The sequence below is a fragment of the Thermobia domestica genome, chromosome 1, assembly GCF_964235325.1.
Source record: "Thermobia domestica chromosome 1, izTheDome1.hap1.1, whole genome shotgun sequence".
In the NCBI taxonomy this organism is placed as follows: Eukaryota; Metazoa; Arthropoda; class Insecta; order Zygentoma; family Lepismatidae; genus Thermobia; species Thermobia domestica.
Genome location: NC_137454.1, coordinates 167917161 through 167941107, shown reverse-complemented (window position 1 = coordinate 167941107; position 23947 = coordinate 167917161). Strand labels below are relative to the sequence as shown.

The window sequence follows — 23947 nt, the reverse complement described above, 5'->3', positions numbered from 1 at the left end:
CACCTTTCACCATCTATCAACGATTAATATATTTTGCTCATGTGTTTAAATAATTTTAAAGAGATGACGGGGACTGTATCAGGGAAAATTTGAAATTTACTTGTAAGGAATTTTATACATTTATTGAGAGTGAAAAAGACTTCCTGTAGTTGAAGTATGAATTTAAAGAATAAATTTTATTTTCCAAATCCAAAATAGTCACCAAAATATTAATATACTTTTGTTCATCTGTTTTGATAATTTTAAAGAAGTGGCAGTTACTGGTAAATACAACAAAATGATGAGTGCCGATTTTAGTTTCTCATTTATAGCACAATGTATCTATTAGGCTTAATAGTGAATGTACTGATGATATGCATAATACAGATGCTAATGCACTTTTGTTCACGATAGTACATTTCCTTCCCATAAATGGGTCCGAACAGAGATACTTCATACTTAGACCTATATCATAGGGAATGTTGTGGGGTGCCGGCTTTTTTATTTTCCAGAGTTGGCAACCCTAGAATTGTCACTAGTAAAAATTAAAACTTTATCGCTTGAAACTAAGGGAATAATGATGATATAATGTATCAATTGTTTTATACAACAATTAGTATCTTGAGAAAGATTGCTTAGTTTAGTTTCAAGCGAAAAAAATCTCAATTTTTCAGGTGTGACTTCCCCCACCAGCTGCCAGTGACTGTATACCATATCTACAGAGGTTCTTCAGTCTATATTTGGCCAATTTCGACTTACCTAAAAATTTAGAAGAATCCATGGCGCCAGGTCCGTAAGTGCTCGATGTGTTTACCTTGGTTCCTAACAATAGCCCGACACCATAATTTCCACTGTAATAGGCCTCTCTGAAGAACTGGGAGGGGAATCTTGCCCCATTCCCTTTGCACAGCTTTCCAAAATCCTTCCACAGTTGTCACACGCCGTTTTCCCAAAGCCCGCTTCAGCAATTCAAATCCACAATAGTCCATAGGACTTGCATCTGGAGATTTAACAGGTACCTCATTGAAAGATATAATCTGTATACCATTTGCCTCCTCCATCTCCCTGTAGAATGCGAGGGACGATCGTGAAGTATGTGATGAGGCCTTGTCCATGTGAATGCCCACCAGATTGGCGTCATTTCCGTACATTGTTGGAATCTCATGCTCGTAGATCGGCCGCATGATCTGCTCCTGAATACTGCGAATTTATTTTGCAGTTCTTCGCCACCCTACGAATCTTCAGTTTACCTCGGTAACAGTAGCCAGTAACGATCATGAACCCTTTTGGGAAGGATTCTTTACAGACACGGACCCACCTTCTGAAGTTCTTTGCGCCTTTCTCTCGGTACATGCTGGCTCTTGGTTTGCCGCAGTCGGAAAGGTAAATCCATGCTTCATCGAGCGTTGCAACGTACATCCACCTTTGTTTTGCCAGATGCCGTTCGTACAGCTTCCGGGCGTTACACTTTTGTTCCTTTTGATGGGCATCCGTGGGAAGATGGCCGCGAGGTTTCATGAATTTTTCCAGCTTGAGTTGATGGTGTAACGTCCGGCTCACAGTCCCCAAAGACACGTCAAGACAATTAGTCATACACCTTTGTGTTGGTGGATTTTCTTGCATTGGCATTTTTCGAAGTTTTCTCTGCATGGTGGAGGTGGCCTTGGTGCATTCCCGCTTCGTAGGCAACTTCGTTGGTGATCCAAATAGTGGAGCTTCGTTGCCCTTGTACTTTTTAATAACATTTTTTATTCCACTTAAACTGGTGTTGCAACTATTCTTCTTGCACTGTTTTCTAATGACAGAAACACTAAAGTGGACGTCATAAAGAGCCGCAACATAGCCTTCCCAAAACCGGCTTAGTTTGGGCTACATTTTGGTCACAGAGCGAAAACCCACACACTTGGAAACAAATTTAACACAACACTCACAGCAATGGTCCTGTTTTGTGCGTTATTGTCGTCCGCGCGGAAAAACAACTCTTTTCCCAGAAAGCTACTGCACAATACTGCAGGACGCCACAAGCCAGGTCGGGTGAGTCCATTCTGCCCGGAAGGGGGAAGGAACGAAATCGGCCAAACGTAGGTTGAACAACCTCTGTATATCTCTAGCGTTAAGAATAGGTATTTTACATAACATTAGGTCTCTCTTTTTATAATAATATATCAACCGAAAAAGAAAACTAGAGAGAAAATTGAAGACTGTCATAATTTTGTTTACTTGCATGTAAAGAGTGTAAGTGTGGATCTGAAACCACAGCTATCACAAAACAATGACTCTGTGTTTTATGTTATTTATTTATATATTGAAAATACATGTATATACAAACCCCTTATTCCCCTTTTCATGTTATAGTTACATATATATATTGTCTTCCCTTGTACACTTGATAATATAGTCAACTCTCTTTTTGCTAATAATATAAAGCGATAATAAATGTCAATACTTTAAAACATCGGTAACAAACAAATCAGTAGAAAAATGTATATACATATATATACAATATATCATAAAATATCATAATCAGCTTTATTCTCCTTCTGCACCACCTTCACCTCCTTCTCCTGAATCAGCGGCAACTTCCTCATAATCTTTTTCCAATGCTGCCAGATCTTCTCGGGCTTCTGTGAATTCACTTTCCTCCATACCTTCTCCTACGTACCAATGAAGAAATGCTCTCTTTGCAAACATTGAATCAAATTTTACATTGAGTCGACCCCATGCTTCCGCTATTGCAGTAGTGTTGCTCATCATACAGACAGCTCTTTGAACTTTAGCTAAGTCACCTCCAGGAACAACACTTGGTGGTTGATAGTTGATTCCCACCTTGAAACCTGTTGGACACCAGTCGACGAATTGAATTGTTTTCTTCGATTTAATTGTAGCGATTGCAGAGTTTACATCTTTAGGAACGACATCTCCTCTATACAACAAACAGCAAGCCATGTACTTCCCCCGGCGAGGATCACATTTTACCAACTGATTTGCTGGTTCGTAACAAGCGTTAGTTATCTCTAATACAGTAAGTAGCTCATGATATGCCTTTTCAGCAGATACTACAGGCGCATATGTAGCAAGGGGGAAGTGGATTCTCGGGTATGGTACTAAGTTCGTTTGAAACTCTGTCAAGTCGACATTCAAAGCACCATCAAATCGTAAGGAAGCAGTAATAGATGACACCACCTGTGCTATTATCCTATTCAAGTTTGTGTATGTTGGCCTTTCAACATCTATATTTCTTCTACAAACATCGTATATAGCTTCGTTATCTGTCATAAAGGCACAATCTGAAGATTCTATAGTTGAATGAGCACACAATATCGCATTATATGGTTCAACCACGGACGTAGATATCTAAAATAGAAAATAATACATTAGAAATTAGCTATATCTGTCTCAAGTTGATTTGATTTGTTAGACAACATATTATCTGCTATTGACATTACTGTTTTAATACCTTTTTCATTTTTGTTTTAAATTTCTTATTGTAATAATTGAAATGTTAAAAGAAAATGTCAAATTACGTCTTTCATCCGACTTGCCTACCACGTACCTTTATATTCTTATATTGCTAATATTTTCGATATACAAGGAATATTAAAGTTGTCATGCAAACTCAAGTTTTGGCAGAGCTATATCAAAGTAGGTTTGGGTATTTTCCTGTTCTTTCAGTAATGATACCGATGGCTAAGAAATCGAACCCAAAGAGATGTGAGGATTATAGAACTATTAGTCTCATATCTCATGCAGCTAAAATTCTGCTCCGAATACTGAACAGAAGGTTATATGGAAGAACAAATAAAGATGTTGAGGAAGAGCAGTTCGGGTTCAGAAGAGGCAAGGGCACAAGAGATGCTATTGGATTATTAAGGGTGATCGGTGAAAGATTTATAGAAAAAGGGAAAGAGGTGTATGTTGTATTTATTGATCTAGAAAAGGCATTTGACCGCGTGAATTGGGAATTGTTGTTGGGAGTTCTAACAAAGATAGGGTTGGAATGGAAAGATAGAAGACTCATAAGAAACTTATACATGAACCAGCAAGTAAGTGTTAGAATAGGGGAAGAACTGACGGAAGAGAGTACAATTGGAAGGGGAGTTCGACAAGGATGCTGCCTCTCGCCAACACTATTTAATGTCTATCTAGAAGAGATAGTAAAAAAGAGCCTACATGATGATGATGGCGTTTCGGTAGGAGGTAGAATGATTAGATGCATAAGATTTGCAGACGATATGGCCCTTGTTGCAGAATCTGAAAAGAAAATCAATAAAATGTTAGAAAAAATGAGAAGGGGCTTTGAAGAATATGGGATGAAAATAAATGTTAGAAAGACAAAAGCCATGGTGATTGGAACGAAGGGGTCTGTGTCAAATATAAAAGTAGGAGGGGAGAAAATAGAACAAGTGAATAGTTTTCGATACCTGGGTAGTGTTCTTAGTAATGACATGAAATGCGAACGTGAAATAAAAGCAAGGATAGGAATGGCGAAAGAAGCCTTTAAAAGAAAGAAAAGTCTGTTTTGTGGGACCTTGAACAAAGAGTTGAGAAAAAGACTCATAAAATGCTTCGTGTGGAGTGTTGTGCTGTATGGGGCGGAAACGTGGACATTGCGTAAGGGTGACGAAAATCGACTGGAAGCCTTCGAAATGTGGGTGTGGAGAAGAATGGAAAGAGTTAGTTGGGTCGAGCGGAAAACGAATGAGAGAGTGTTAGAAATGGTGGGTGAGAAAAGAACACTTTTAGATATTATTAGGAAGAGGAAGAGAAACTGGTTGGGACATTGCCTAAGAAGAGATTGTATCATGAGGGACGTCCTAGAGGGTATGGTGGCGGGAAAGAGAGGAAGGGGGCGAAAGAGACTACAATTAATGGATGATATTAAAACAGAAAGATCATACGCGAAGACGAAAAGTTTAGCGGAGGATCGTGGAGCATGGAAGCTTCTCAGCTGCGGCAAGTGACCTGCCAATAAAGGCAGAATACCTATGATGATGATGATGATGATTAAGTATTAGAAGAAGCTATATCTGTCGTCATACTTACATTAGTAGACGAAACTTGGAGAATAAATTAGGCAAAAGATGTGTTTGCTGTTTCTTTTGCATTCCTCCTTAGCTTTTACACTGAACCCTTTCTGTGCGACATGAGTAATATATACAATTTCTAGTCAATATTAGACCACGAAACTGTTGTTATAAATCGTAATCGATTAATTATTATAATCGAGTTACAGAGCATTGATGATTTGGAGATTTTCTCTATGTATGACGATATTGCATAGCTTTAAAAAGTAAATGTTGGGTGGTTCTTTTCTGATCTTACCTTTTTTATGTGTTGTAAGAAGAGGGGAAACTATTCAAAAACTGTCACAAAACTTCTTAATTCATTGTTTTGTGAGATGTTCATTTGTGCACTTGAGTGTGTGCATTTATGGAAGATTGTGCTGGCGTATTACGTGGTCCGTTTATGGCTAGGTTGGTATTTACTTACAACGATAACGTTGTATATAATATTAGCAATCTGTGCCAATTTATAAAAAGGGATCAGAGGCGAATTATTTGAGCAGTATTATGTATAAAGAAAAGAAAGACACATAGAGATTTCGATTTTGTAATCGTTAACTAAAAAGAGAGTTGTTACTATAGCAACGTCGTAAATAAATGTACATGTACGTAGACATCTTGTCGAGTAAATAAGTGTGTGTATAAAGGTGTAGACATCTTGTTGGATATGCAGAAAGTTGATTATGTACGCTTCTCATGGTTAAGTATTAAAAACTAGCTAAGAAAGTGTTAAAACGTTTGAATTATTTAGAAGATTACTAAATACGAACCAGGAGACACCCTTACAAATCGGTGCCTCACCACCGGGAGTTATATAAGTGTCGTTTTGAAGAATAGTAAAAGCGGCAAGCTTTCAGCGCGACCTTAGTATTACCGTATTGAGAAGTGGAAAAGTAATTAATCGAAATATGGATATGAGTACAACAAGTAATAATATAATTGGTGATCAGAGTGTGTGTCCAGAAATAAATCCTAGTGAAAATTTGACTGACATTTTAAAAGACTTGGTCCAACAAATAAGAAACCAGTCTGAGCAAATTAAGGATCAAGTACGAAAAGGTGATGAGTTAGCCCAACAAATAAGAAACCAGTCTGAACAAATAAGGAATCAGTCCGAGCAAATTCAACAGTTTGATGAAAAATTGGACCAGAAGATAACGCAACTAGCAAATGATTTTGATGAAAAAATAGCGAAGTTAAATCAATGCAATGAAAACAGATGGGATCGTGTTCAACATCAATTAAACCAGATGAACCAACATGTAGTGGATAAATTTGAGAAGTATGATGAGAAAACGGAAAAAGTAGTACAAAGGAGCATGGAAATTCAAGAATCAATGGATGTTCTAGAATCAACAATTAATGCCCATGAAAATCATATTAAATTACTGCAAGACGAAGTAAATTTCATCAAGGAAAGGTGCATTCCCGAAACTCCATTTCAGGATAACGGATGCATGAGTCATCCAACATCTACAGGTTGGGTACCTGATCGTCATCCTAGACCAACTCTGGAACTTGATGGATCTTCGAGTGGTGCAGAGAGTACTGAAAGGGAAGGAAGAGTGAGGCAAACATCCAGGCGCAAACACATCTCCAGTAGAGGCATGAAGATGAACACAGGTAAACAATTGCGATTTAGCGAAGTTAAGTCGCTTACAAAATTTTTGGCGTGCCAGAAGATATACCCGCTAGGGCATTTCTTGAAAAATTTCAGGATGAATGTGAGCTCATGGGTGTAGATGAGTCTCAGTTTTTAAAGCTATTGCCGCACATCTTGTTACCACCCTGCTTAACATGGTTTAAAGCTATTAGAGGAAGTCTTCATACATATTCAGATTTTAAGAATACTCTTCTATCAAATTATGAAAACGATTTTATGGTAGCAAATAGAGATGCCGTATTGCGAACGAAGCATTACAATCCAAAATTACACCGGAGTATTACTGAATTTGTAGTATCTACATATCATGAGTTAAGATCACTAAGTCCAAACCATCCGGAATCCCGAATTATAGCTTCTATTTGAATCTTATTGCCATTTAGATTACAACAGTTATTAATGTCGGTACAGTGCATTAACTTCAACCATTTAATTATGCTCATTCAGAGTTATGAGAGTCAGTCTGCAATACAGAATAACAATAAAATGCAGGATAGAGGTCAGGGTAATTATGCACGTAATCAGGCACAATATGCTTCTGTTCGTAATGTAGATATACAACCTGAAAATGATTCTAATGTTCGTAGTTTCAACAATAGAATGAGTAGTTATAATGGTACAGGAAATCAAACGCAACCTAACCATAGAAATGGAGCTAGGAATTTCAGAAATAACAATAGGAATTTCAGTAGAAATAATAATTATCGCCGATCTTCACAAAATCAATTTGCAGATGGCAGTATTTCTGTAAATAGGATCAAAATATGGTATCATCCTATGAAAGACAAGAACGTACACAAGATTGTGCCATACAATGTTGCTTAAATGAACCCTTCGAACGTATAACTTGAACTGTCAAAAAGGCGTCCGACAGATTTGTATTAAATTGACCTTTGCTTACGTCTATGGTTAATATGTTCTTCAGTCTATTTATTATTAAAATGTATGTTGAAAACATATGCAATTATAAAATCAGTTAAAAAAGTGATAAAATTAGTTTATGGCAATTGATTTGTTCCTTATAGTTTTGTTGCAATTTCCTTTTATAGCATTAATTGAGGAAATGTTAATTTGTGTTTCATGTCTTTTGCAAGGTTCTTTCATAATTACTTATATGAATATTATAAATATTTAAAAATAAAAGATCATAATTTTAATGTAAACTTATGAAGGTAATGACAGACTTATATAAAATAAATGCACCTTATTATATGGAAATAATAAGAATAATGAATATCGAATCTCTTAATTTTTCAAAGTTTATTAATGTATTAAATGATAATCTTCAATGTGTTTATATGCTCTAATTTTGTTGCCTTCTGACCCTGCTAATATTTAATATTATGAAGATCTTTATTTGTAATTTGAACATGAAAGAAACTATCAATTAGGTTTAATTTTTGAATAGCCTCATTCATGATAATTGTAAATCGTCGTTATTAGTATTGAGATATATTGATAAATATAAAAAATGTGTAATGTTATAATATATATAAATGGAAAAGTAAAATATTTGTATTAAAGGTGATATATATATGAGGGCTATTCAGAAGGTAGATGCTTTATAACCTTCAATCCAGGGTTCTTTCCTTCATAGTAGAACTATTATGGAAGTCCCGTCCGAGCGACATCTACAACGATAACGTTGCATATAATATTAGCAATCTATGCCAATTTATAAAAAGGGATCAGAGGCGAATTATTTGAGCAGTATCATGTATAAAGAAAAGAAAGACACATAGAGATTTCGAGATTTCGATTTTGTAATCGTTAACTAAAAAGAGAGTTGTTACTATAGCAACGTCGTAAATCAATGTACATGTGTGTGTATAAAGGTGTAGACATCTTGTTGGATATGCAGAAAGTTGATTATGTACGCTTCTCATAGTTAAGTATTAAAAACTAGCTAAGAAAGTGTTAAAACGTTTGAATTATTTTGAAGATTACTAAATACGAACCAGAAGACACCCTTACATACTGAAGTAACTGAATGATTTGGTTAAAAAAAGAAAAACGAGAAAGAGAGTTGTTTCTTCTGCAAATGGAATATTAACTACATGAGAAAAAGATTAGCCATTTCATTTAAAAGAAATGGGGATTACATAAAGGTATGGAACCTAGAAACGTGAATGTACAAAATGAATAGTTGAATCTTAAAATATTATACTTTCTAATTTCATATCAAGCTTGAACTAATTAAACATCTTGTTAAAAAGTTGGATCAAAATTCTTTGGCATTCAAATATCTATTTAACAAATTTCTAAAAATCAGCGAAAGAAAGATCAAGAAAAGGACATTTTTTGAGCCCTAAAGTTCATCAAGTTCAGCAAGAAAAGATTTTCGAACACCTGCTAAGTGATGCTGAGAAAAGTGCATGGAGTTCTTTCAGAAACGTAGAACAATTCTTTGGGAAACAAACCTTCTAAAGATTATGAAAAACTTGTAAATAATTTGATTTCATCGTATCAAAAAATGGGTTGCAATGTGTCCCTTAATTTGCATTTTTACACTATCATCTACATTTCTTTCTGAAAATTTGGGAAGTAAGTGATGAACATGTGTGTGTTTTAACCAACAAATATGTAGAATGTAAAAAAGATATTAAGGGAAACTGAATACAGGAGTGCTTACTGACTACTGCTGTGTAGTAGCCAGGGATGATCCTGAACTTCACCAGAACAGAGAAGCAAAAATGAAGCGAATTTAATCCCACATAACTAGTAAAGAATAAACCACACAGTAGTACGATAGAAAGTACTTATTTTCTGTTTAATGTAAAAACTCTGATTCAAGTATTTATTAGGAAAACCAAATGGAAATGTACCCACGTTTTATACTGATCATATACAGTTAAAACGTAAAAGTCACATGTACTCCAACCATATATATGATTCTACTACGTTACAACATTGGGAAACCCGACTTTTCGTCAATTCGTCGCACAATTTTTAAACTGGACGTCGAGTAGCATTTTCATTATCAATTTCGTGTTCAGCACCATGAATTGATAAAGAAAATGGATTTTTCACCCATGTTACAAAAGAAAAAAACTGTTTAAATTTGTTGACCAGTGATGCAATGGATCTCATGAACTCAATCTCAAATTTTCACCCTCTGTCTCTGACTCATAAACGACATGTTTCACCCATCGCCACACAATCTAACCGCGATCTCTGACCCACTTAGCTTTATTACTAGCGGATTCCTAGGCGTTGGCATTATCTTGACTAACCAATCATCCATATAAACACAATATTCAATTAGCTCACACTCTTACCAATCTAAGTAAAACATTCTTTTTTCTCTTTCTACAGACGTGAAATCTACACCCCATGCATACAACTAACATCTTCAAACGGTCGAAGATACAGTTACATATACATATTTTTAAAAATAATAATAAAGTCAGACGGGTTTTTGAGCAATATTGGGCGATGACTCTAGAAGGAGTGTTGTACGAGTTTAGTTAATTCTGTACAAAATGTTAGTTCATTTGCAGAGAACAAATATGTGCTACGAGGGAGATCTTTTAAAGATGTTCATTATCTATCTATCTATCTATCTATATCTATATCTATATCTATATCTATCTATCTATCTATCTATCTATCTATCTATCTATATATATATATATATATATATATATATATATATATATATAACAGTCGCTGGTGTCCAAAACGTTTATAATGGAATTGTAAAAAAAAACTAATTTTATATAGTAAATATACCGTAATCTTAGTGGAAAATATTAAAAGCTATTAAAATAGATGAAATCAATAAAAATTTATCTTGTACACTGGGCCACAGAAGATCTTGAGGTACATAATCCGTGAGTTAGGCAAACCAATTAACGCCCGCTTCAAGATTAATTACGCCTGGTAGAGCAGCTTGAGCAACAGCATGAAGTTGCCCCATCCTATCAAAAGAACAATCGTAAAGAATGTTTTTGTACAGCAGTAAGGCAAAACGCTGGCTGACGAAGTGACAAAAGGGAGTCTTTGCATACTTGTACTCATAGTACACAACACAGTACCAGAAAAAATATACGGATACCAGAGGCGCTGATGAGACTTAAATAATCTTACAATTAACTCAAATGAGGGATTATATAAACAAGTTAACTTACTTCAAATGACTATACGTATATGCGTATCAAATAATATACGGATAGATTATGCGGTATATGTATTAGTTTATTTGTTTAAATAAACACAAAGCCTTGCGCTGAGTTTTAAAACTATTAACAGTAGTCTTACCTGCAAATCAATTAAAGTATGGATTGATCATTGAGGGGAGAACCCAGCGCCTAATGAAAATTTTGGTGGTCTAACAGGGCCTGAGCTCCTAGGTTCCGGCGCCACTGATTGATACGTAATGTTACTTCGAAAGAAGAACTTGTCTGATTTCATTATTCATTAAATGACTTTTGAAAATGCTAAATATTGTTATGCAGTAATTTATTTGTAAATATTAAAAATGCAAAATTCGATAACACTTGAAGGGGTTGGAGATCTTATCCGTACTAAGCGTATTTTCCCTTAGGTTGCAAATATAACTGAGAGTTCGTGATTTGTTTAATATTTGTGCAAATTTACACATTGAGATACAAGGGGAAAAGAGGAGAATATAGTGTCAATAAACAACAATTTAAAAATGCACGAAATTAAAGGTCAATATCAAATATAGGACCATTAACAGAATTAACTCTGTAACTCGTTTTCTCCATTCATTTTCTTCCTTTATTTTCAGGATTACATCATCACTGAATTTCTTCACTGGAGATTATCTTTCATTTAGCAGCACCCAACTGGAGCTCAGCCTTGTAAGTGAAACATTTTACAAAGTGTAAACGACAAAGGCGAGGCTCGAACACGGATTGCCGGATTACAAAACTACAACGCTAACCACTCATCTAAAGCGTTACTTCTTACGGCTCGTCTAAATAAATAGCCTTTTCTGTTCGCTCAAAACAGTAGCTTGTTAATAGGTTGATTGGCAAAACACAGGATTTGAGGACTCGAAGGGCATTATATCACTGTATTCAGTAAATTATCAACATTACAGATTCTTTTAAAAAACAAAATACAAAACTTCTTTATTTTTAATTAAATACGGCGCGTGTATTATACTCCTAAACAAACTGAAGACCAATCAATTGTTGTATGGTAATCGTGGTTCAGATGTTCCATGTAACTTTTAAAATTTAATTTTTTAAGACTTGTAATCTTGGGACAAGACTTCATAAACACTTCGTTGTAATTGCTTCTTGAGTACAATAAAATGATTTAAAAAGAAAGAAAGAAAAAAGTGGTCAAGACGCTCGACCAGTAATCTGAAGGTAGTCGAATCGAATCGGATCTACGAACGACCACTACTTTTTTTTTTTTTTTTTTTTTTTACTTCAGAATTTTTGATGGCGATGATCGGCAATGATATACGTTTTATTTTCTTCTGGTATTTGAATACTTGGATGTTTCAATACTTGAACTATCAAATCTTCAGGAATAATATAGTAATAATAATAATAATAATAATAATAATACACTAATAATAATTATTATCTCATAGAAGATTAAAAGTTAGGAGCGTATTATTGCTCAGGGCATAACATTACAACCAGAAATGTAACATTTGACAATAATATTTCGATTTTAGTTAGTGTTTTCACGAGAAAAGTTGGTAGAGCGTTGGCTCAGTGGTAGAACGTTCACCTCTGGTGCTTGAGGTCCCGGGTTCGATCCCAGCCCCCGCCAAGTGAACTTTGTGGTGGACAAACACCGTGTGCGTGGGTTATCTCGGGGTTCTCCCGTTTCCTCCCACTTTTTTCATTCCACCATTTCATTCATTACTCATCATCACCGTCTCCTTTAGCCTAACCGGCATAACCGTGGGACGTTCAAAGATTTAATTTCATTTTTTACAGATATATCGAGGACACATACAATTTCAAAGAATCTCCCACCGGAAGTTGAACACAGGACTGCGACCACTGAACTATCTGAGGCAGTGATGGCGTGGGTCAATGAAAACTTGACCCACCACCCACCATGACCACCATGACCCTCCAGCAACCGAGACCCACTCTGACCCACAACCTACTGACCCGCTCCGACCCACCACCTTCCAAAACATATCGTTATCAACTCTGACACATGATACACAGCCTCTTCTCTACTGACTAAACAGTTTATACTTGTAATAAAATCAGGTTGTGAAATTCTAAGTAATCGGAGTTTGAATTTTTCCGGTCCCTCGTTTATGTACCGGTCTGTTACAATAACGGTGGATCTGACTTTTACGATATAAAATGGTAAAGTATTTGTCATGGGCCAAATTTTGATGATTTTCAATTAAAACCGGGGAACGATCGACAGGTGAGCGCAGAGCTCACCCTTGTTTATGTTTTCTTTTAAAAGCCGCCCTCGTGACGTCACAGACCTGAGGAGCCGTCTAGCTGTCTCTTGATGTGTCTGGTGTATGCGAGTCAAGCGTCAGCGTTTTATTCTCTTCAGTTGGAGTAGCACTAGCGTTATTTATGTGACTATGCATAATTTGTGAGCGCTACGCTCACCTGTCGACCGACGGCGTGAGTGATTTTTTTTTCGAGATCATAGACAATAACAAGGAGGAGATTCAGTTGTGGCTTGCGAAAAAGCAGAAAAAAACAACTGTACGATGTGCTAATTGTGAAGTGTCAATCTGTGGGAAAAGCACTGTCAGCACCTTCTGGAAGTGTAATCGGTCACATCAAGACAGTGATGCGACATATGTGAGGTGCTAGGTAGCCTGTGCCGAAACAACTGTTTACCTAAGAACACCAACACAAAATATAACAAAAAAATAATGAAGGAGAGTGGCTGGGAATATTCGTACTTAACTGAAATATTTACATAGGATGCAAATACAAAAATATGAAAAGATTTATTCCCCTCTTGGAGATAAGGTTCTCTCCTGGAAGGGCCGCCACTCCCTTATAAAGTCGGTAGAGCAATATTATTTATGTTTTGTGGAACAGCAGATCTCAGGGCCATCTGCATAACAGCCATGCTCCAAGATGCTACAATAGTGAGTCAGTTATAGATTTCAAATAAGGTAAAAAAAAAAAATTAACTTTTTAATTTTACAGGTAGCAGCCTATATTTGAGCTCACTATCTCATGGCTGTTATTTGGTTCCTTGGGCAGAATTCTCTCTGAGCCCCATACAGAGAGGTGGTCAAACATACACAATCAAGGGGAAAATGCCTCCTTGAATCACACTCCTGAAACAAACATATCATTAGCACAGGTACTCACCATACAGCAAATTGAATAGACAGTTGTTCTGGTAAGAGCTGGCAGTTTTATTTTCCACAATGGAATCAGGAACATAAAAGATGATGAATGTGTTGATATCCAAACTTCGATACACTAATAATTATCACCATTTCGTAGTGCACTACACACACACTTTTTAGATATATAGATATGCTTGATAATTTAACACACTATTTCATACTTATAAAAATAACAAAAAGGAGAAGGTAGGATGAATCTGAAGTTAGAAAGGTCTGTCTGACCTTTAAAAAAGAAAGAAAAAAATATATATAGAGATATTTACAACATTCTTTTTATCTCCTCATAATTTTAAGTTTCTTGTCTCTAACAGTTTTTAGAGGAGAGAGGTATTCCACTGAAACATATTTCAAGATATGTGTATATAAATACACAGATTGAAGATAAAAATAAACACAATTTAATATACTGGTTCACTGTTCCGCTATTTACTCACTGTTCACAAGTTCTATGTTGTATGACACAGTGTCCTCCTAGATTCCCATTCCACTGAAATGTAAAATGTTCTGTAGGAGATATGGTAAGCTGGATTTCACACGTTCAATGAAGGAACTTTAGTAGCTCCTATAACCAAGCAAATTATAATTACTGAAACCTTGTACTAAAATGTCCAAGGACAGGCACAGCTTAGAGACGTTACTGGCCTAGGTTTTATATCTCTAACTGAGATATCGTAAAGTATGTATTTCTTCCATGTTTGAAAAAACTGGGTTTTCCCATATTAAAATTGGGAGGTGCGATGAGATTCAAATTATGTTGTCTCTATTGAGCGTCCATAGCACTCAGAGAATGAATGATTATAAACTGATGATTTCAAATTTCATCTTCCATTGTCACTATATGCAATAAGCACCACTGACGACAAACTGCAGATATGTGTAAGTCTTACACATTTTTGTAATATGATTATAGCTTCATATAAAAAACTGAGTTCTACACACTCGCGTATTACAGTTGTTCACAGGACAAATCCAGGGGAGCCGGAAACAAATTGCTCACCTCGTCCCGGGTATCGAACACTCTGTAAGAGAAGTCAGGTGACTTCCTTCGAACCGAAAAACTATATGTTGTTGCTTCACGAATCTGTCTCGAACTACCTCGTTCTCTCAGGAAAACGAGTATATGTTTCTGGCAAAAACAAGGAAACGAAGAAACTCGCTTCCTCAAGCCACCTTTGACAAAAGGTTCTCTGCCCTGAGGCGATTTGCGTGTGGTCCGACCTGCACAATGCACTTGTTCAGCTACCATCCGTAGCCAAATTCGCCCTTTCTTGGCTGACACGTGCTGCCCCTTCTCTAATGAACGGCCAACACTGAACTTTTTGCTCGCAGCAGAAACTATGAAAGTTTTTCGCACACTTTTGTTTTTCTTCACTTGTTACATACAAATAAAATTGAGAAACATATGATATTATACATCAAAATAAAGGTAAACATACAAAGAATACATATATATACAATTTATGAACTGTCATCTCTCTCAGAAGCAGCAGTACACCCAATTTCTGCGGCTGTCGTTCAAAACTGTCTGCTACCAATGCAGCCATGTTTTCTTGGAGAGAGATTGAAGGAAACATCTTTGTTAATTATTTATTTTTCACAAATACAAGATCCAAGTGTCTTGTTCGATAAGGGAAACACGCTGATAATATAAATCAGAATTTTGTGCGGTATTTCCAAGAACGTGTTTAGCTTAGTACGTAAATATTAATATTAAACACAGAAAATAAGTCAAATCAGAGTATACATTTTCAAATTGGTGTTGCATTTCGGGAAATAACTAAAAGGCTCGCTGGCCAGGTTACTGGTCTCTGGTGAGAAGGGGGGGAAGGAAATGACGCTTGAACTCGGTGCATTGGAAATCACACCTATAGAAAGCTAAAATTTCGCATGTAGAAGCGAAAAAGTTTATGGCTTTTGAAACAATACAAACGCTCTGTTTCAACACACTGTATCAAACTCAGTGTAGATTCACCAAGGAAGTTCGTAGGCTACTTCCTGTTTATAAAGATACTTATTTAGTTCCTATTCTGGTAATTTCTTTCCATGTTGAGTTGTGAGAGACCTCACATCAAGTAGTCTAGGCGACAGCAAGTCGGGAAAGAAAAAAAAAACTTCTCTCAGCGCTAGCTCTCTTCCAAGCGTTCTGAAAACTCATGTATGATTCCTATAGAATCTTCTCATTTCCTATTTAATTAATCCTTCATCCATGCTTTTAATATCATTCCTTCCATCATCCCCTGTAAACTATTCATTATGTAACGACGCAGTAATTTTATGCAACCCATTACTACACTATATAATGCCTATAAATGAAATAAACACAATGAAATAAATACAATATAATACAATATTGTATTAATATTTACGTACTATGCTAGGTGTTTTACACTTCATTACTAATAATATTAAAAAAATATGCACAGAATATGCTAATGTTAAGCAATTAATTAAACCACAAAATTCATTATATTTACATATAAATATGCAAATGTGCCCCTCATCTGCATTTCGATATGCAGATGATGGAGAAGGGCATCGGCCTTCTACAGTAATTTCCCCCCTATGATTCTAGGTGCTGTACTTTTTAGTACAGGACGTAGATCATACGGAGGGCACATTTTCGTTCCTGAAATATTAGAGGTACACAATACATCCAAGGTAAAAAAAAATTAAAGTTAAACACACACAGTAATCATAATACATGAAAATCAATACACAAAAGCTAAATAAAGAGAATTCAGTGTTCCCTGAGTTACGTAAACATAAATGACATCAGTTCCCAATACATACACTTACACTAATACACTAGTTCACTGAAAAATGCACTAAACACTAACACTATATACACATTTTGTCAAATCCGGTTACTTGATGCTTATATGTGTGATCTGTGTCTTCTCTATTTACCAGTACCACTGTGATCCTTCTCTTCTCTAGAAACGTATGGTTTCAATAGAAAAGCATTTCTTGTTATCTTGACTTCTTTTGTCGCTGGATCCCCTAGTGTGTACATGTTACAACCAGTGGCGGCGACAATCTGCCATGGTCCCGAGTACAAGAGCAAGAGCTTCTTCGACACACCTGCTAGAGCATCCGACTTGGGGAAAACTGTAGTTAGAACAAGATCACCCCCTTTGTACTCTACAGTACGGTGTGACTTGTCGAAGTTACGTTTTCGTGCAGCAGCATTCCTTTTGTGGTTCTTTCTTGCAATTTCTACATAGTACTGCACGTCATGGCGCTGATCCACTTCTGGGATTTCAAACAGCCTGGCTATGTCTCTAGACATAGACTGCCCAAAGTGACACTCAAAGGCTGACACGCCAGTGGTCAGGTGTTTGGCCGAATTTAAGCACTTCTCTACTTTCTCCAAGTATTTGGGCCACAATCTCTGGTTATCATGGCACAATTTACGTAGCAAACGTACTGTCGCCTTGACAGCTACCTCTGCCATTTCACCTTGCGGATAATATGGCGTCGATGTGATGTGCCTGATACCAAGATCTGCTAACTCTGTTTTCCAGCGGTTAGACTGGAAAGGTGACCCTCTGTCTGTCAAGACTAGTTCCACACTAGGGTTAACTTTCAGATACTCCTTCAGTTTCCTTATTGCAGTGGTAGTGTTTGCCTTTCTACATGCGTACAAGCCCATTAGCTTGGAAAATGCATCATAAAATACCAATATGTAATGGACTCCCCCAATTCCCTTGGTTAGAGGCCCTAACCAGTCAGCGCAGACCAAGTAGCCTGGCTTCTCCACTACGACGGGATTCAGTGGTCCCGGACGATAACATTGGGGGGGTTGCTTTTCTGGCATAATTCGCAGGAAGCGCAAAAACGCCTCACACTTTCCCTCATCTTTGGCCATACGAAAAATTCTGATAGAAGCGGAAGTAGTTTGCTAGCCGACATGTGCCCTCGATCTGAATGGTAATAATCGAGCAGTGGAACTACTAACACTTCTGGGATGCATATTCGGACTCCTTCCCGGTCACGCTTGCATAAGCGCCCGTTCAAAACTTCAAAACGGTGACAAGCACCCTTCACCTTTGGTGAGTCCGTCTTCTCTTCGACATCTTTCTTGATCTTGCCGTAGACAGGATCTGAAGACTGCATCTCCGGTAGTATGGCTATCATCTTCCTCAACTCACATGGGATTTCCGTCAGGATGGACATCAGCGACTCCTGGAGGATAGGCTTCCGTGCAACACTGAGGTCTTCTTCTGTGTGAGGAGGGTACCTAGAGTGATAATCACTCAGATTCTCATTGGACTTGACAAACTGGAATTCAAAATTGAAATTTGAGAGCAACATCGCCCACCGGGTGATGCGCTGGTTTGTAAGTCTACAATAGAGAATAAACTTAAGTGCAAGGTGGTCACTGCGTACTATGAATTTAGTACCAACTAAGTACTGTTTAAACTTAACAACGCCATCTATGAGTCCATAAAATTCCTTCTCCGTTATCGAATAATTTCGTTGTGCGGCATTGAACACACGTGATGTGAAAGCAATGACACGAATGTCATCATTGTCATCACGCTGGTACAACAGAGAAGAACACGCAATATCACACGCATCACACTCAAGAATCAATTGCTTGTCAGGCAGGACGGTTTTCAGTACTACTTCCTCCTGGAAGATCTGCTTGATCCTGTCCATCGCTGCCTGATGTACTGGTTCCCATTTGAACCTAACATTCTTCTTTAGAAGTTGGAACAACGGATGGAGAACTTCCGAGTACTTCCTACTAAAGCAACGATAGTACTGGCAGTAGCCAATGAAAGAACGCAGTTCCTTTACGTTCCGTGGTGTCCTAAAATCTAACACCGCCTTCACTTTCGCCGGATCTTTGCCGATACCGGATTGCGAAAGATGGAAACCAAGTATGTTCAATGATTTTCTTGCAAAATTGCACTTTTTCAGCCTGAGAGTTAGGCCGCCCGCAGTGAGTAAACCCAACACTCTGTCGAGGTGTACTAAGTGATCATCGAAGCTCCTGTCGGCTAGAATTAAATCATCTACATAAGCGCCGCAGTACTCTCTAGCTTCTGATCCAATCAGCATATCTAATGCTCTTACGCAAGAAGCAAGGCTCTGTTTTGTTCCAAACGGAAGTTTTTGAAAAACATATGAAATGCCTTCATGTAGGAACCCAAGATATTTCTGGTCACTTTCTTTCACCTTAATCTGTAAAAACATCTCGGTTGCATCTACACAACTGAACCAAGAGTTGTCGCAAATGTCTTGGAGAACAGATAGGGGTGGCATAGGTCTGTCGGAGAGATCCCCTGAAATTTTGGCCAGAGCTCTTCCATCTATACAAACTCGAATGCGTCCGTCACTCTTCGGCGTCACTACCAGAGGGTTTATATAAGCGGTAGGCATCTTCTTAATCACACCCCAGGCTTCCCAACGCGAAATTTCATTCGATACCAAATTCCTGAATTTCTTTGGGTAAGGATACAATTTAGTTTTTATGGGACGTTCGTCCGTTACTCCAACCTCGTGCTCGTAGTTAGCTATGCAACCTGGCTTGATATCAAAAAGCGCCTGGTGCTTTAAAAGAACAGCTTTCAAACTCTCTCTTTGTGGGGCTGAGAGATCTGAGTAGTTCGAGACAAAATCTTCTATATCTGAATGGGAGGCACGTGTGTTCACTTTCAACCACTCTTCTGGTGGGAATACATGAACTGCCATTTCTTGGGCACTTGGGAATCTACCATCATCCAAGTTCGGGGCACGAGCAGCCTTTTCTCTGCAGGTCTTATGCTCATTCTGTGCGCTAACCCGTATGGCCTTCCGTCTTTCGTCTGACGGGGAAAAATTACATTCAAAAGTATCTACTTCCTCTATGAAACTATATGGTTTCTCGCACTCACCATTCAATTCTAAACAACGAACTACTAGATCCTCAGTCTCGCAATCTACTGATCTAAACTTGACTTCTACATCATGAGGATGTTTGAGATGTAGAAGGCCGGTGTCATAGTCTAACACGGCACGAGATTCTGTAAAGAAGTTGGAACCTAAAATCAAAGATCTGTTCAGACCTGAAATAATGATGCCTAATGTATGAAATTCCTTCCCATGTATCTGAATGACTAACAGCGTCTGGCCTATGATCGTCGCTGATTTACTTCCGAAAGCAGACGTAACCGGTATATTCTTAGCACTCAAAAATGCGGGTGTGGGGTGGCTATTTGAGACGGAGTCCCAAATTTCTTTCGAAATGGCGGAGCAAGTAGCCCCTGTATCTAATAAAGAATTAACTTCCTTTCCAAACAAAAGTACATTAATCTCTGGTAGTGAAATGACGTTATTACTGGGTAGTTCTTCATTACTTGAATCAAATAAATTCTTAAAAATGCCATTGTCCTCTTCATATACAGCCCTATCTAAATCGATGTGTTCTCCAGTCCTACTTAACAAGGTTAACTTATTTTTGAACATGCCTTCACTGAAATGCTTCTTTGCCTTAATTTCTAAACAAAGTCTACAATTTTCTTCTTCTTTTCCTTCTACATTTTCAAAAATTTCCTTAACTGCGGTTTCACATGAATTTTCATATAAGTGTATATTTTCTACGTTCTCTTCTAAATTTCGCACATACTTGGAATTTACATTTGTCAACTCAGATGTACTCGTATTCTCCATAGTCATCTTACCGTTGTCCCAAGCACATGCGGACAATCCTCATTCTCTGGGAGCAGAAGAAGAGGATTGGTTACTCCTGGTAATGTTTTGATTCTGGCTGGTAGGAGGAGGCGCCCGGTCATAACGTTCCAACAGCTGGATTTCCTCGTCCTCGTGACGGAAGGAATTTCCCTGTGGTCTATCCGTTTGGCGCATCCCTCCCCTCCTACCGCGGGCTCCACGAACGTTGTTGTTGTGAGAGGAGTGGGAGTTCCCCCCACGTGACCAGCCAGACGACCCACTTCCGCTGCTCTGGTGGCGAGGCGGGGATCGCTGGTGGTTGTTTTGATTCGTGTTTTGGTGTCTCTTTCTCTGGTAAGGACGCTGGTTTTCTCTCGTTCTATTCTTTTTACGAGCAGCGTGCTTACCACTGTGGCCAGAGGGGTTATTGTCCTCGTTTTCCATGCTCACTTGGAGCATGTTGACCCCTTTCCTCTGGTTACTCTGGAAAAACTGGTCGCGATTCGTCATCGACGACTGCAGTTCCTGTACTAGATTTAAAAGTTCTGCTATTGTCTTTGGGCGAGAAGAGACTATCGCCCTAAATAGCCAGTTCGGGAAATGACGCGGAAGTACCTTCAGTAATGTAGCATCAGACATTCTTGGCTCTAATATGCTATTCTTGTGTAACAAATCCAGCAGATACTCTTCGGGGGATTTGTGTACACGATTGTCGAAGTGGGAGGTGAGAATAGTAGCCCTTAGGTTCGCCAGCCGCTCTTCGCTAAGGTAACACTGTTTGAAGTTTTGCACAAAGTCTTCGTAAGTGTGGATTTTGTTCCTGTTAACTTGAAACCACTGGTAACAAGTATTCCGAATAGCTCGCGGTATGAAACTGAGTCTCATCTCGTCCGGTACTCCAGTGACCTCAAAGTACCGGTCGAGATCTTGGAGAAAGTTATATGTTTCGGTCTCAGATTCATTTCCAGCATACACAGGTAAGGTAACATCCCTGTGTATGAGACCAAGAGCTGTTGCGAGATGCTGTCTCGTCTCATGATTACATGAGCGAGACGTCGACGGGACAGGTTCTGTCTCGCGGGAAATAGCGAGGTTCCCAGGTTGAGAACCAGGCAGATCGCGACTCGAGATGTCGTTCGGAGATGGCGGTCTTTCTTGTGTGCCGGAGACAGAGATGTTAGCGAGTCTCCCCTCTATCACCTCACTCGTCTCCTTCTGAATGGAGCTCTTCCACTCCTCCATTTTCTTCTCGAGTTGTGCACACACGTCATGAACGGTCTCTTGCATCTGTTGGATGCTACCGTTACATTCCGACCTGATCTCATCGAGTGGCGTTTCCTGCTCTAGTTCCCCCCGGATCCTTGCTAGTTGGGAAGCGAAACTCACTTCCACTCGCCTGACCTGATTATTCAGAGTAAGTGTGGTCTGTTCGACACGAGACGAGACCTGTTTAACACTTTCAGTAAGCTCAGTGTAGTTTTCTTCTAACTGTCTGGCCATGCTAGAAGCATTCTCCTGAACTTCGTCTATCCTATTAGAGGTTTCTGTCACACGAGTAGACAGTTCTTCTCTGGTCTGATGTATTTCCCCCCTAAGCTCAGCAGTCGTGAGCTCCAGACGCTCAGTCAGCTGACGCTCACTTTGCTCCAGTCTTGAACTCACGGACTCCAACTGGAGTTCAAGACGAGCATTACTAGACTCAATCGCCTGTTCTAGTCTAAGATAACTTGATTCTAACGTGCTATTACTTTCCTCGATTTTCCTTTCTAATTTTTCTAATCCCTTGGAACTTTCTCCTAATTTCAAATTTAAATCTTCCTTCAAGCTTCTACTATTCTCATCAATTTTTGCTTCTAACCTTTTCTCTAATTTCCGCTGACCTTCCAAGAGCTCACTAAACATGGCCGCAATATTCAAATTACTCGTGTTTACCATAGCACTACTTATGTTACCGGCTGGGCTAATACTACTTTGTTCTGCAGTTTCCGTGGTTACTTCCCTGTCCTCCCGCAATGGTACTTCCGGATCCCTACTGGGGACTGGTGGAACTGTATCTACCGCGTCAGCGTCTCCCACAACGCTGACCGGACGCTCGCTAGCGCTCTGTGCGACAACGACACTATTCTCCTCTGAGAGCTCCCCAGCTCTCTGAGCGAACTCTTCAAATGCAAACTCTGTGTCCATATTTCTTACTCTTCGAGATTGTGCTCGCGTTACAACCATTTACAAAAACAGACGGAATTACAAAACTTTCTTCCCCCCAAAGTTCTAAAAAACTGAATTCTCTAAGACACAGTAATGGTTAAACAAAAATATTCAAGACACAAATAAATTTCAACACACAAGACACCTACGTTCTTGGAAATTTTTCGGGAAGAGAACAAAACATATACCGAAATTTTAACACAAACTGTATGTTGACCAGCTAGTATATAAGATATACTTCATGCCCTTTTCGCTGATGGCGCCACTTTATTGTGAGGTGCTAGGTAGCCTGTGCCGAAACAACTGTTTACCTAAGAACACCAACACAAAATATAACAAAAAGTAATGAAGGAGAGTGGCTGGGAATATTCGTACTTAACTGAAATATTTACATAGGATGCAAATACAAAAATATGAAAAGATTTATTCCCCTCTTGGAGATAAGGTTCTCTCCTGGAAGGGCCGCCACTCCCTTATAAAGTCGGTAGAGCAATATTATTTATGTTTTGTGGAACAGCAGATCTCAGGGCCATCTGCATAACAGCCATGCTCCAAGATGCTACAATAGTGAGTCAGTTATAGATTTCAAATAAGGTAAAAAAAAATTTAACTTTTTAATTTTACAGGTAGCAGCCTATATTTGAGCTCACTATCTCATGGCTGTTATTTGGTTCCTTGGGCAGAATTCTCTCTGAGCCCCATACAGAGAGGTGGTCAAACATACACAATCAAGGGGAAAATGCCTCCTTGAATCACACTCCTGAAACAAACATATCATTAGCACAGGTACTCACCATACAGCAAATTGAATAGACAGTTGTTCTGGTAAGAGCTGGCAGTTTTATTTTCCACAATGGAATCAGGAACATAAAAGATGATGAATGTGTTGATATCCAAACTTCGATACACTAATAATTATCACCATTTCGTAGTGCACTACACACACACTTTTTAGATATATAGATATGCTTGATAATTTAACACACTATTTCATACTTATAAAAATAACAAAAAGGAGAAGGTAGGATGAATCTGAAGTTA

The 23947-nt window shown here is 38.2% G+C and overlaps 2 protein-coding genes across 2 annotated transcripts in view; both read right to left on the bottom strand.

Moving 5' to 3' along the window:
• Nucleotides 1–2262: 2262 nt before the first annotated feature.
• Nucleotides 2263–23947, bottom strand: part of LOC145690871 (tubulin alpha-1C chain-like) — a 49771-nt gene continuing 28086 nt past the window's right edge. The window contains exon 4 of the mRNA XM_081766271.1: nucleotides 2263–3333. Coding sequence (XP_081622397.1) covers nucleotides 2509–3333 — 825 coding nt within the window. The 3' untranslated portion in view covers nucleotides 2263–2508. The remainder of the gene's footprint in view (nucleotides 3334–23947) is intronic.
• Nucleotides 16337–22945, bottom strand: LOC145665521 (uncharacterized). The gene is made up of 2 exons (XM_081732828.1): nucleotides 21811–22945; nucleotides 16337–16347 (listed from the first exon to the last, which is right to left on the bottom strand). The coding sequence occupies exons 1-2, from the start codon at nucleotides 22922–22924 to the stop codon at nucleotides 16337–16339; spliced, it is 1125 nt and encodes a 374-aa protein (XP_081588954.1). The 5' UTR covers nucleotides 22925–22945.

Excerpts from the sequence above, each read along its gene's own strand:
- LOC145665521 (XM_081732828.1), bottom strand. The coding sequence starts at position 22,924 with ATGGTTGTAACGCGAGCACAATCTCGAAGAGTAAGAAATATGGACACA.